The sequence below is a fragment of the Eschrichtius robustus genome, chromosome 3 (assembly GCF_028021215.1).
Source record: "Eschrichtius robustus isolate mEscRob2 chromosome 3, mEscRob2.pri, whole genome shotgun sequence".
Classification (NCBI taxonomy): Eukaryota; Metazoa; Chordata; class Mammalia; order Artiodactyla; family Eschrichtiidae; genus Eschrichtius; species Eschrichtius robustus.
In genome coordinates, this window is record NC_090826.1 from 26,862,294 (window position 1) to 26,874,619 (window position 12,326).

The following is a 12,326-nucleotide window of genomic DNA, read 5'->3' on the forward strand; positions in this document are numbered from 1 at the left end:
CCTCACTCCTAGGACTTCAACGCAGGCATAAAGAAATGCTACTTTCGAGACTATATATTGCAGAACTGCTTCTAACATGATTAAATTGTAGAAACCCAACTTCATCACCAGTAGGAGAAGATTAAACCAGTTGTGGCATATATAACAAGGGAATTCTTTAAAGCCATTAAAAATGATGGTGTATAGATTAGTATGTATTGATAGAGCAAGGGGCTGATGGCCTGTGAATGAATACAAGTTGTGAAGAGCATGATTCAGTACCATTTATAGAAAATTGCATACATACTGCTACACATGCAAAAATGCATAGTGATTGTGTGGAAGTATGACAAGCCTAACTATGGGTATCTTTGGGAAGTGAGGGTTCAGATGCTTATTTCATTCTTCTTTGCATTTTTGGATATAGTACAGTTTTGGGTTTTTTTTTTTAACAATAACCATCATTCATTGTTAAAAAGCAATTCAGCTATTTCTCAAGACAAAAAGCAAGGTTTCTGAGTCCAGACTCAGCCTGAAGTCTGGCTCCCTTCCTAATGTCTCCCTGGAGGAATACGAAGGTCTAAGGGGTTAACCACACACCACATGCTGCCTTTCCTGTGTCCACTTTTACTGGCCCTTGTCTCTGCTGAAACTTCCCAAACTGAAGTAAATTTTCAGAGGTCCCCAAACAGTGTCACGTGTAGTTGATAGTTTTCTGCAGCATTAGATAAATGCCAAGTAGAAAGAAAAAACAGGTCCTACTATTTGTCCAAGTTCCAGAGCCAGATTATGGGGTAAGGCAAGAATAAGTGACCTGGAACCTGCTTCTCTGGGGGACTTGGTAAGAAATGAGCCCCGGAATGGACTTGAGGCTCTTTGAGACACAATCGGGCCAGGTAAATCAGAAATGACTCTCTGACCAGAAAATCACAAGGGCCCCAGCGTCTCTTCTGTGCAGGGTATTTTCCTTGAAGACAGGCATGTTTCTAGCACTGCCCCGCTTGCCTGTCTATCACCCCAGCTTTGGGTTCTAGAGCATCCAGTTAACAACCTTTCAGGTTCAGAATCACCTCCCTCATCTCTGGCTTAATTTCCTTCCACTGTGACTCCACACAGCGAGCGGAGCCAGGGCTCAATTAAGATAGTCTCATATTCTTCCTTTCAAATCCCCTCCTTCTTTAATAGTGTCTTTGACAAAGCTCCTCCCTGATTTTGGGCCGGGGACCCCCATTCTAGGCCTCCTAGCAGCAGAGCTCTGGAGGCAGAGCAGCAGAGGCGGGAAGAGGATGGAGCCAGCAGATGGGATGCCCCGGAGGCCCCCCGTGAGCGACTTACGGAAACACTGAGGCAGCTCTCCAGTCCAGGACCCGTTTCCCTCGCAGGTGAGCACCGCAGGCAGGGAGAGCTGGTACCCCTCCAGGCAGGCGTACGTCACGCTTGAGCCCCACATGAAGTCGGACCCCACCACTTTGCCGTTGGGTATGAGCTGAGGTGGTTTGCACGTGATAGCTGGGGGAGACCAAAGCAGGCCTGAGTGCTGGGGCTGCCCCGGGGGAAACCAGGCCCTGGTGGCCGCCGGCACTGACGTCACTGGCTCCCTGTGCCTGCCGGGAGTCTGGGCTAAGCGGCAGGAAGCAGGAACGCCCCCTCTTCCTTTGAGAGCTTGTTCTTTTTGCACCTTACGACAACCCACTCCTCACTGCACGGCCCTGTCCTCAATGATCAAGGCCCAGGACCTTCCCACTCCCTCCCTGCAGATGTTCAGGGACCACTCCTCACCTTGCACACCCCCCGATAAGATGTTAGGGCTCTGCCTCATCACACCCTCCCTTCTAGATGTTCAAGACTTTTGTACCTTCTTTGTCCCTGTGTCCACATCTGAAGCCCCCAGACACACCTTTGCAGACCGGCTTGGTGCCGTTCCACGTCCGGTCCTTGGTGCAGCTCAGCACGGACACCCTATGTGACTCCATCATGTAGCCAGGGATGCACTGGTAGGTCACAGTTTTGTTGTACGTGAAGTCACTGCCCAGCCGGAGGCCATTGGCTGGAATCCCAGGGTCGCCACAGTTTATGACTAGGATGAGGAGATAGAGCATTGTTCACTTTGAGCACAGACTCCCCTCTCCCCAGCACCCCAACGCCATCCCTATCACTCCCTGCACATGTTTGGGAAGGAAAGCTGTCAGAGTAGGGATGTCCTGTCCCCTGCCCGGTTCCTAGTTGGGCACCATCCATTCTAAGTCCCCACAGCCAAGTCTGCTTGCAAAGGCTGTCCTACATCCCCCATCCTTGCCTGCACCATCCTTACGCACCCCAGCAACTTGGGCTGGGAACCCCATCTTTTTCATTTAAAGCCCACACCTCTAAGAGGAAGTATCCAGAGGGCTCGCTTCATAAATGAGGCTGGGGTCCAAGGAGAGGGACGTTTCCAGGTTGAAGAGTTAAGATGTGTTGACGGAACACATAAGACAATTTGTCGCCGGAAAGGGCATCTTACTGCCTGCTCTTCTGCCCAGGAGACCTCTGTGGGTCCAGTGGCCTAGGAGCAGGGTCTTGTGACCGATGCAGTGGTCATACCGACGTTATGGTATCAAGTTGGGGGCGTGGTTGGTGAGCTCTGGCCTCAGAACAAAAGTGAGCTTGACAGGGGATTTCAAATGGAGCCTGAAATGACAGCTAGGATTTTGAAAGGGAGAATGTTGTCAGATTCCCTTATCTGATCACTTCCTTCCACCGGGCCCCACAGTGATTTGCTTTTCAAGGAAAAGGGTCTGGAGCTGCCCTTAAGAGAAGCAAGAAAGGGGAGCCAGGCTGGGGTGGGGATGGGTCCAAGGGAGAGAAGGAACTAACAAAGATGGTAGATGGCAGCAGCTTTAAGGTGGAAAGAGAATCAGGTTGATCACTGGGGGTTTGCCCTAAAAGAGAAAAAGAAAGCCCAAGGAACTGGCTAGAGTCTGAAAAATAGCAAATAATTTTATATTCTCAACCTCTCTGAGCTTCAGTTGTCTCATACATAAAGTAGAGCTAATAGTATCTACTTCATGGGGTTGTGGTGAGAATCAAAAGATGTGATGCATGTGAAACAAAGCACTTAGCTCAGTGGCTGTCACATACTATGTGCCCAGTGAGTGGAGGCTATTTGTATGATTCTCATTCAGGGTCAAGTCCCACCATGTCAGCCAGCCTTCCCAGTCTCCTCCAGACAACCTTCTTCTTTGGCACGGAGGAGCCCAATTGCCTTGGCCACCATTTGCCATGGAGCCCAGAGGTTCTCACCTATGCACTCCGGGTCACTGCCTGTCCAGGTGCCATTGACTGAGCAGTGCCGGCTGAGCAGGCCTGTGGCGTAGTAGCCTTCCCGACACTCATAGACGATGGAGCTGGAGAAAACCAGGCCATCGCTGAACATGACTCGGGCATTGCTTGGAGTCCCGGGGTTCCCACAAGAGATCACTAGGAAGCCGAAAGGACACATTATTCATCAGAACAAGAGCAGGCATCCCCTGGGGGGCTGGGCCCTGCCCAGAGTGGAGACCTCGTGCTATGTAAGGACCCTGTAGATTGAAATGCCTCTTGGGATGCTTTCATGTCAGATCATCTCCCCCTTAGAAGGGGAGGAGAGACCTGTAGGGATTTTTTATGATTTCTAAAAATTAAAGACTATATCTGTTTTATTATCACACCTAAAATTTTAAACAATTCCTGAATATCACCAAATATCCAATCAGTGCTTAGTGTTTCTGTCTCTTTTTTACAGTTGATTTGTTTGAATCACGATCCAAATAAAGTTCACACATGACATTTGGTTGGCATATCTCTAAGACTCTGAATCCAGAGATTACTGGATTACCCTCTCCTACAATTTATCTGTTACACAAATCAGGGCATTTATCTGGTAGACTCTCCCACTTTCTGGATTTTACTAACTGCACCAATGAGGCATTGTTCAGCATATTCCTCTGTCCCCTATAGTTACTGTAGTCAAGTTCTACTTTTTGGCAAAGGTACTTTGCAAAGGTTTTGTGTTTTTCTTATCCCATCACATCAGGAGGCACAGAATGTCTGGTTGTTTTCTTGTTAGTGATGTTGAGGCTGACCAGTGGGGCAGGTCTGCCTGCCTCACCTGGCATTATAAAGTTCCTATTAGTTGTCACTTAATGGTTTTACCAGAAATTAAATATTGTTGGCCAGATTCCTTATTTCATTAGGGGATAGAAATGGTGACATTCTAATTCTATAACTCTTTCTGCTTTAGCTAGTGTTTAAGAACTTGTACATCATCAAATATTTGCTTACCCAGAAATAGAGTTCACATAGGAAGGTTGGATAATGCTTGATTTCTTTTTTTTTAAGTCAGACATGAGAGCAATGAGTTGATTCCCAGCAAGCTCCAAAGGATAATATTTGAATTCACAGATTTGAATTTATTTGCTATGTTTCCATCTGTTGCCACTTTTATTCTTATTGAAGCTCAAATTATCCCATCTTTGACTAGTGGGAGCCCCTTCAAGTTGGCTCCTGAGTTCCTTTGACATGACCCACTTGTGTTTGGTAGATTCCTTGTTGTAATGACAAGATTTTCCATGTTCATCTTGCATATATCCTGCCCCAGTCCTGGAATCAGCCATTTCTCTAAAGAGCTCTGGTTCCTTTGAATGGGCAATGGATTTAAAAACTACAATCTGGGCATTAAGGGTACTCATTGCTACTGAGCTGCTCATTGATTCTAGACTTTTAGACTGGGAAAATAACTTTTCAAATTGAAAATACATTATGACTTTATGCTGATATTACCAAGCCAAGTTTAGAATTGAGTTTTCCTTAAATTTTTGATTTTTATATGATATCCCTTTTATGTTGAAAATCTTCGTTCTTAATGACAATAAATAATTTTAACTTGTTTTATCCATATATATTATGGTATTATATACATAATAGTTTCAGAATAGTAATACCAGTTTTATTACTAGCAATATGATTGTGAAAAACAGTTCAAGATTTCATTGTAGTTCTTTGTCCTTAGGATATATGTACCATAGTCAGATTTCATTTTTTCAAGTCAATTGAAATAATTCTCTGGGTCATTAAATCACCAACTTGATACATAGTTAAGTTCATTTGTTTCCATTTTGATTTGATATTCGGAGAGTACTTGTTTCTAATCTTTCATTTAATTTTGTTTTGTAAGTATGTACAACATTTACATAGTCCCAGAGTCAGATCTACAGAATGATTCCTATGTAATTAGCACAACAGATAGGCCCTAACATCCATCCACTCAACAAGTATTTGTGCTGCTTAGGTGCTGGATATGCAGTGGTGACTAAGCCACGTCCCCTGCCCTTGAGGATCCCAGTCTATCTTAAGAACCTACCTATAAACAGATGAATTAAAATATGATGTAATAAGTGCTACACTCGAAGGAAAAAAAGCACTAAAAAGAGAGCAGGTTTTTGGGACTGGAGATAAGAATTTGAGTAGATCCTTGAAAGATAAGTGGGAGCTTGTCAAGGGAAGTCACAAAGAGCTGTGTACATGTTACACATACACTCACTCAACAAATATTTGCTTCCAGGTCCAAACTCTCAGCTGCCCACTTTCTGTTCCCTGAACACTCCTGACATTGATGGCTGACTCCATCCTGGGGCCTGAGTGGCAAGAAAGGGAACCTGGGTCACAGTGGATATTTGAGAATATACTAAATTCTCCCCTTGCCAAAACACTCTCTCAGTACCACAAAGCTCTCTTACTATGTCTAGGAAATGCTATAAAAACTAACTTTGCACCCCCAGAAAGGCAGGACTTTGGACAGACAGGTGGGCGAAGGCACTGACTCCATTTCTATCATTGGTGTCCCCGGATCATGGGCCAGAGCATCTCCCCTTGCTCTTCAGGACTATGCCACAAACTCAATTTCATGCAGCCCATTCTCTAACCACTGCCTTTTATTTCTTTAGCTCGCTCCCTCTGGAATTCGTTCTCTGGTGATTGGGACCTATAATCCACTGCTCCTACCACCTTTTCACAGCCTCTTACTCCACTCATAAACCCATCCCCTCCTTACCCAGCTTAGATGCTAAGATTCATCATAATCTCTGCTTTGTGTATACCCTCATCTTCCTTGCCACTTTCTTTCAATGTCTTAGTTGCCTAATAAAACCCCAACCCTACACCTAATGCTTCACCTACCCTGTGCCTGAAACTATGTAGCTAAATGTGTTTGAACAAAAACCCAGACCAATGCTGACTACTGTCACTTTACGTTAATGGCTCTTACCTTAATGAGCCCTCGGTGCTGCCTGGCAATTATATATTTCCCTATTCCATTCCCACTCCTCCCTTGCTAGATGATGATTTCATATTGTGTCCTTCCTCTTCCAACACCTCAGTCAATCTTACTCTTACTGTTAAACTGCTTCCTAACTAGGAGAGTGCTAGGCAGGTTGTATTTTAGAGAGGGGGGGAGAGAGAGGGAGAGACCGAGGGGGGGGGAGAGAGAGAGAGGGAGAGAGAGAGAGAGAGAGAGAGAGCTAGAGAGAGAGAGAGGGAGGGAGAAATTTGGGGAGCAGGTACAAAAAGTTGGACTTTAGGGAGAGAGGTTTTAAAAAAGAGTTTTGGTTTTTTTTCCAGAAATTTAGGAGTGTGTGGAGAAATAGAATTTCCCCTACTGGGCCTACCTCAGGAACCATCACTAAGAGCTTATATTACTTTAAAAGGATTTTTAAAAGCTGGATCTGTATTTCTTTTGGTACTTTGGATGCTATTTAAACACAGTGTTTTCCCTTAAACTGTAAGCTCCGGGAGGGCAAGGTGGGTCTGTCTCCATCACCATTGTGTCTCTAGCATATACTACAGTATTTGGCACACAGTTGTTGAATGAAACTGTATGGAAATAAATGCACAAATGTGCTTAACTTAGTTTATCCTGGTGTCTTCCCTTCTTAGGTAAGTGGGGAATATGTCTGCCTTTGGATTACTAATGAGATGAACGTGAACTCTCTGTTGATGCCCACTATTCACCATGCCAAGGGTTCAAATGGGGCCCTGGATTTTATCTGTGCATGTGAGGGCAGGCGCTAGGGAGCAGGAAAACGGGGGAAGATCCTGGGGCCGGCAGAGGGGAGAAGCAGAACGGTCACATACATTACCTCCACACTCAGGCTGCGTGCCGCTCCACGAGCCGTTGGCTTGACAAGTTCGCTCTGAAGATCCCCGGAGCGCGTGGCCAGCTTCACAGCTGAAGCGCATCAGGCTGCCCGGGGCAAAGCTATCTCCCAAACGGATGCCATGGGCTGGGATGCCAGGGTCACCACAGATTCCCATGCTGGTTCCTATGGACCAGAACCAAAAAACCCCGTTGTTTTTAGCACGGCAGGAAAGGGAGTGGAGGACTTGGAGAGAGAAAGATGCTGGGCTGATGCTAAGGAAGGGCAGTGGGCCCTAAGAATGAGGGCAGTGAAACTGACCGTGTGTCTAGCCTGAGTCACCAGGACAGGCTCCTGCCTTAGTGCTCAGTGGTCAAAGGACACAGAGGTCTGAGGTCATGTGTGGGTCCCCGGGGACCATGAGGCAAGGGAAGAAAGAAGGCAGAGGGAAAGCTTTGTGGAGGAAGTCATGCCTTTGTTCTTTGGCTTGTGCCAGCGTGGGATGCCCGTGGGCCAAGCTGGCCTTCTCCCTTTCACCTCTTCTCCACCATCTGCTGATCTGGTACCCTCTCCATTCTCAGTTCCACTGTCTTAGCTCAGATGCTCAACGTCTCTCTCCTGAACTACATTGCAGGAGCCTCCTAACTAATGTCCCTTCCTCTCAAACTCTCCCTCTAGTCTATCTTCACTTTATCCTTAAATCTTAGCAATGAACAACCACAACCATCTGATTTTGGTTCTTTCCTGCTGAATTATCTCCATTGACTTCCCACTGCTGAGAGAAAAAAGTTCCAACTTTTTAGCAGAGTTTCTGCTCAACAGCCCAGTTTGAATCTTGATCCTGGGCCTTTAATCGAGGATTTCCTATTCACAAATTATGCAATATGGGTGAGCTCTAGATTAGATATCTTAGATCCCTCATTTCCTCCTTTCTTTGCCCCATGCCTCCTGCCACATTTCTGCATTTATCTGGCTTATTGTGCAAACCCAACCCAGGAGAGTTTTAAGGACCCAAGAGGTGGGGGAGGGTGGAGAACAGGAGACAAAGCTACATGATCTAGTGCCTGTGGGAACCAGCGCATCTCAGAATACGGAGATGCACGGGAGACACCACTGGATCAGCCTAGGCCATGGTAAGTTTGAGGAAGGAGGAAGAAAATGAAGGAATAAATGGCAACTCCATGAGAAGGTAAAGTTTCCCATTGATGTGGAATGCACCTCCTCGTGAATCCACGTGTGTAGGCATCGATAGTAACGTCTTGACCACAAGTGGCTTAAGCCATGTGTACCCCACCATCCACTGTTGATGTATCTTCCTCTCAGTTTTGGGATTATTTCCTTTTCCAGCCTAGTCTCAGAATATGAGAATACTATATAACCGCATGTTCCCCACTCTGCTCCTTACCGTGGAAGGGGGATTCATTCAGCCTTCAACTCAAACACTTGAAAAAAGAAAGCCTATCACATTTGGCCAGGTTTTCTTATCTTTTGACGTTTTCCAGGATGTAGCTCATGCAACAGGCAGTACAGGGTCCCCTTGAAGGCAGCCCTGATGGTGAGTCTCTCTCTCTCCCTCACTGGCTAGCTGGCCTCGGCTGAAGCCAGCACTATTACACAACAGGCCTGAGGGTGGACTCCCGGGTCCTGGGCATTATCAGACAGAACAGTCTCCACTGCAGTGTTTGGCCTCTGTTTCAACGATATAAGGAGGTCTGGGACAGAATACTGTACCATGGGGGCAGGTGGCAACTGTTGACTCTTTACTGAAGAGGTACATCAGCAAGATGATGACACTGCAGAGGTAGGCAATGAACTTCCTGAAGTGTGTCTCAAATGCCAGAAATCTCTGCATGTCATTTATGGCCCAGGGACTTATGACTTCTGTTATGCACCATCTGGGTGCACTGACTGTACAGAATGAGGTTTGAAAATCTGACCCTGAAACTCCTGAATGTGTATCTTTTAAGACTGACAGGAGATGATGTTGCAAAAGATGATATCTGTATCACTGGTGGAATTATATCCCACTCACTAGTACAGATCTAGTGTTACTTCCTAATCACCTATTTTTTTCCACCTTCACTTTCTTATCTAAGGTATTTAAGATTCATTCATTCCTCAGCCTTAGTATTTATGGAATCCCTTCTACTCCTGTCCTCAGAGGTCTCCAGGAAAGCTCTGCCCATGATTCTGTTCTCCTAAGTGTCTGTCATCCTTGAGGAAGACACGGGAGAAGTAAGTTTGCAAACTATTCTTCAGAATGTTCAGGATTGGGGATCAAACAGCTTAACGCAACACATCCCCTAATGAGCGAGGTCCATGTCTTCTGAAGGTTCTTTTCTGCTTCTTACTTTTTCATGTTCCCAAGGTGTCAGCTTGTTTCTAGTCTCCCCTTGACCTTTGATGTGGCCAAGGAAGAGTCCCTTCTTCCACAGGCAGAACCAGGACTTAGGTAGTCACAAAATTATGAAATCTCAGGGTTGAAAAGGTTTTAGAGGTTTTCTAGCTTTGTTATCTATAAGAATTGTTTCTGTAATATTTCCAGTATGTCATTTCCCAGCCTTTGCAAAAACAACTTCAGAGAAGGAAAATTACAGTTTGGGAGAAAAGACTTTGGATTCTGTGCTTTTGGGCCAGGAGACTCACTGTGTGATTGGGTTACATATGCTAATGGGTAGGAGATGCTGAAGTCTTTCTTTCTGATTTCTTCCTCCCCTACCTTGTACTTCCTTTTCCCACGGAGAACAAAGATCCCCAAATACATAAAACAGACCTTAAGAACACCATTAGTCCCATGTCCTAGAGAAACGTCTAGAGGGAGGACTTTATGCAAAAGGGACCGTTCACCAAAGACACTGGGGCAAATGCATGCTTGGATGGGCATTTGGACGCGAAATGCATGCCTTTCTTCTGTGGAATACTTCTTCCTCCTGGAACTTGGTCTGTGGACAACTCTGGAGGCCTCAATATACATGATCTTTGTCGTCCCCATGCCAGCCTCCCCAAGACACTTCCAATAGAAGTCCAAACAGACAGGAGTCTGGGGCCCAGCTAACAGGCTAAAGGAGTCCCAGTGGCTCATACATAGTCCTGCCAGTTCTTGAACTGGGTGATTAATGAGATTAATAAGGGTGAGAGGCCAAAGTCTTGGGTGTTAACAGAGTGATGTGTCTGGGATTGTTCTGGGCAGCCCACAGCCCTTTGAAACAGCGGCCAGTGCTTCGGGAATTTCTCCTTTCTTAGGAGCCCTAACAAATACCTGGTGGGTATTCTGGCAGTGCCCTAAATTTTGGAAGACAGGCTTATCTGGGAACTTCAAACTGCCAGAGCAGCTGCACATCTTGTGGGTGAGGTCCCACTTTGAGGAGAAGGCTTCTATATTAGGAGGAGGTCAGGATCCTTACCTCCAGAGGGCATCTGGCATGGGAAGGCATAGGGGTTAATTTCAGTGCCACGGTAGGTCCCCTGAGGAACATCAGGCTACATGAACAGCTGCCCTCCTGTGGGCAACATCCCATGTGGCCTCCCTTCTTGGGGCCAGGCAGGCTCACCCCAAAGAAAAGAAAGCTGTGGGGTGCTAACTTTTTTGCTTAGTGGTTTCTTCATTGGTGGGACAATTCAGTTTCAAATATTTTGTTCTTTTATGACATTACAGATGAATATCTGGAAATATGGACACGGGAGCTTTGGCAGTTCCCTACATCTGCGGTGTTGATAACATCTCTCTGTGTCCCCATAGAGATTAACAGGAAAACAAACTCATTCATAGGAAATGTCTGGGGGCTGGTGTGTTAGTGCTAAAGGGAAGAACTGTATTCACTGGGCAGTCAGGACACAGGACAAACGGGAGAGGCGGTGATACAGAAAGGGAAGCAGGCTGGGGCCCAGGAGTCCCAAACAGGGGAGAAGAGAACACAGGAGGGGGTTTGGACCTGGGCCAAACAACAGGAAGGCTTGGACTATTCCTGGGACCTCATGGTAATAAGTGTCTGGACAGGACTCTGGCCATAGCGTGACCTCACAAACTGAGTCTTCACTAGTTTTGCAATCTCTTGGCTGTATGGGCTTGGCCAGAGCTGACTAAGGGCATGAAGCTGGGCTCAGACCACGAAGGGCTGAAGTCCAGTTGGGACCTCTGATAGCCGTGCTTTCTGCCTGGGAGGGATGCGATGAGGGTTCAAAAGGTCTGCTTCCCTCCCGTCCATCTGTCACACTCACACCCTCGGGAGCTCGCTCGCCTCCCAGCAAGGTGTTCCATTGGACCCCCTTCTCCCACACCAGAGCCCATACCTGAGCAGTGGGGGAGGGAGCCAGTCCAGTGTCCGTCCAGCCCACACATTCGGGTGGCATTTCCCACTAGAGTCCGCTTGCTGGTGCAGCTGTAACGCACGACCGCCCCCGCGGTATAGTTGTCCCCGGACATCTGGGAATGGGGCGGGGAGCCCGGATGGCCACAGGACACCACTGTGGGGAAGGGCAAACATCTCAGCAACTCTGCACCAGGATGAATCATCATCACAGGACGCATGCTAGGCTTTTCACGGCGACAGGCAGAGAAGAAGAGAAGCTGGGGTATCTACCGAAGCAAACTTCCTGCTGGCACACCCACTCGGCATCAGCAGACAATGCCTACCCACCTCGCTCTCCAGTTTCTGTTTCTGTGAACTGCAGAGCGATATCTGTTTTAAGAGCTGAATGAGATAATACATGTGAAACTGCTCAGCACATAGTAGGGACACAATAATATCCGTTTCTTCTCTTTCTTGCCTCTTGTGCTCACCTCTCCCTATTTCCTCACTGCCGTCGGACATACCAAGAGGTCTCTGGCAGAAAGGTGGTACATATAGTATACACATAACTACATATAAGTCAGACAGAGAAAGACAAATATCATATGATACTGCTTATATGTGGAATCTTAAAAAATGGTACAAATGAACTTATTTACAAAACAGAAATTGAGTCACAGGTGTAGAAAACAAACTTATGGTTACCAAGGGGGAAAGGAGGGGATAAACTGGGAGACTGGGACTGATATATACACACTACTCTATATAAAATCAATAACTAATAAGAACCTACTTATAAGCACAGGGAACTCTATTCGGTGCTCTGTAATGACCTACGTGGGATGGAGTCTAGAAGAGAGTGGATATATGTATATGTATGGCTGATTCACTTTGCTGTACACCTGAAACT

At 46.4% G+C, this 12,326-nt stretch overlaps 1 protein-coding gene across 2 annotated transcripts in view; it reads right to left on the reverse strand.

The window, feature by feature from the left end:
- Positions 1–12,326, reverse strand: part of CSMD2 (CUB and Sushi multiple domains 2) — a 645,193-nt gene that overhangs the window by 19,553 nt on the left and 613,314 nt on the right. For both annotated transcript variants that reach the window (XM_068537861.1, XM_068537860.1), the window contains exons 56-60: positions 11,418–11,591; positions 7,131–7,313; positions 3,259–3,435; positions 1,877–2,056; positions 1,315–1,488 (exon numbers count right to left, since the gene is read on the reverse strand). In XM_068537861.1, the coding sequence (XP_068393962.1) occupies positions 1,315–1,488; positions 1,877–2,056; positions 3,259–3,435; positions 7,131–7,313; positions 11,418–11,591 (888 nt within the window). The remainder of the gene's footprint in view (positions 1–1,314; positions 1,489–1,876; positions 2,057–3,258; positions 3,436–7,130; positions 7,314–11,417; positions 11,592–12,326) is intronic.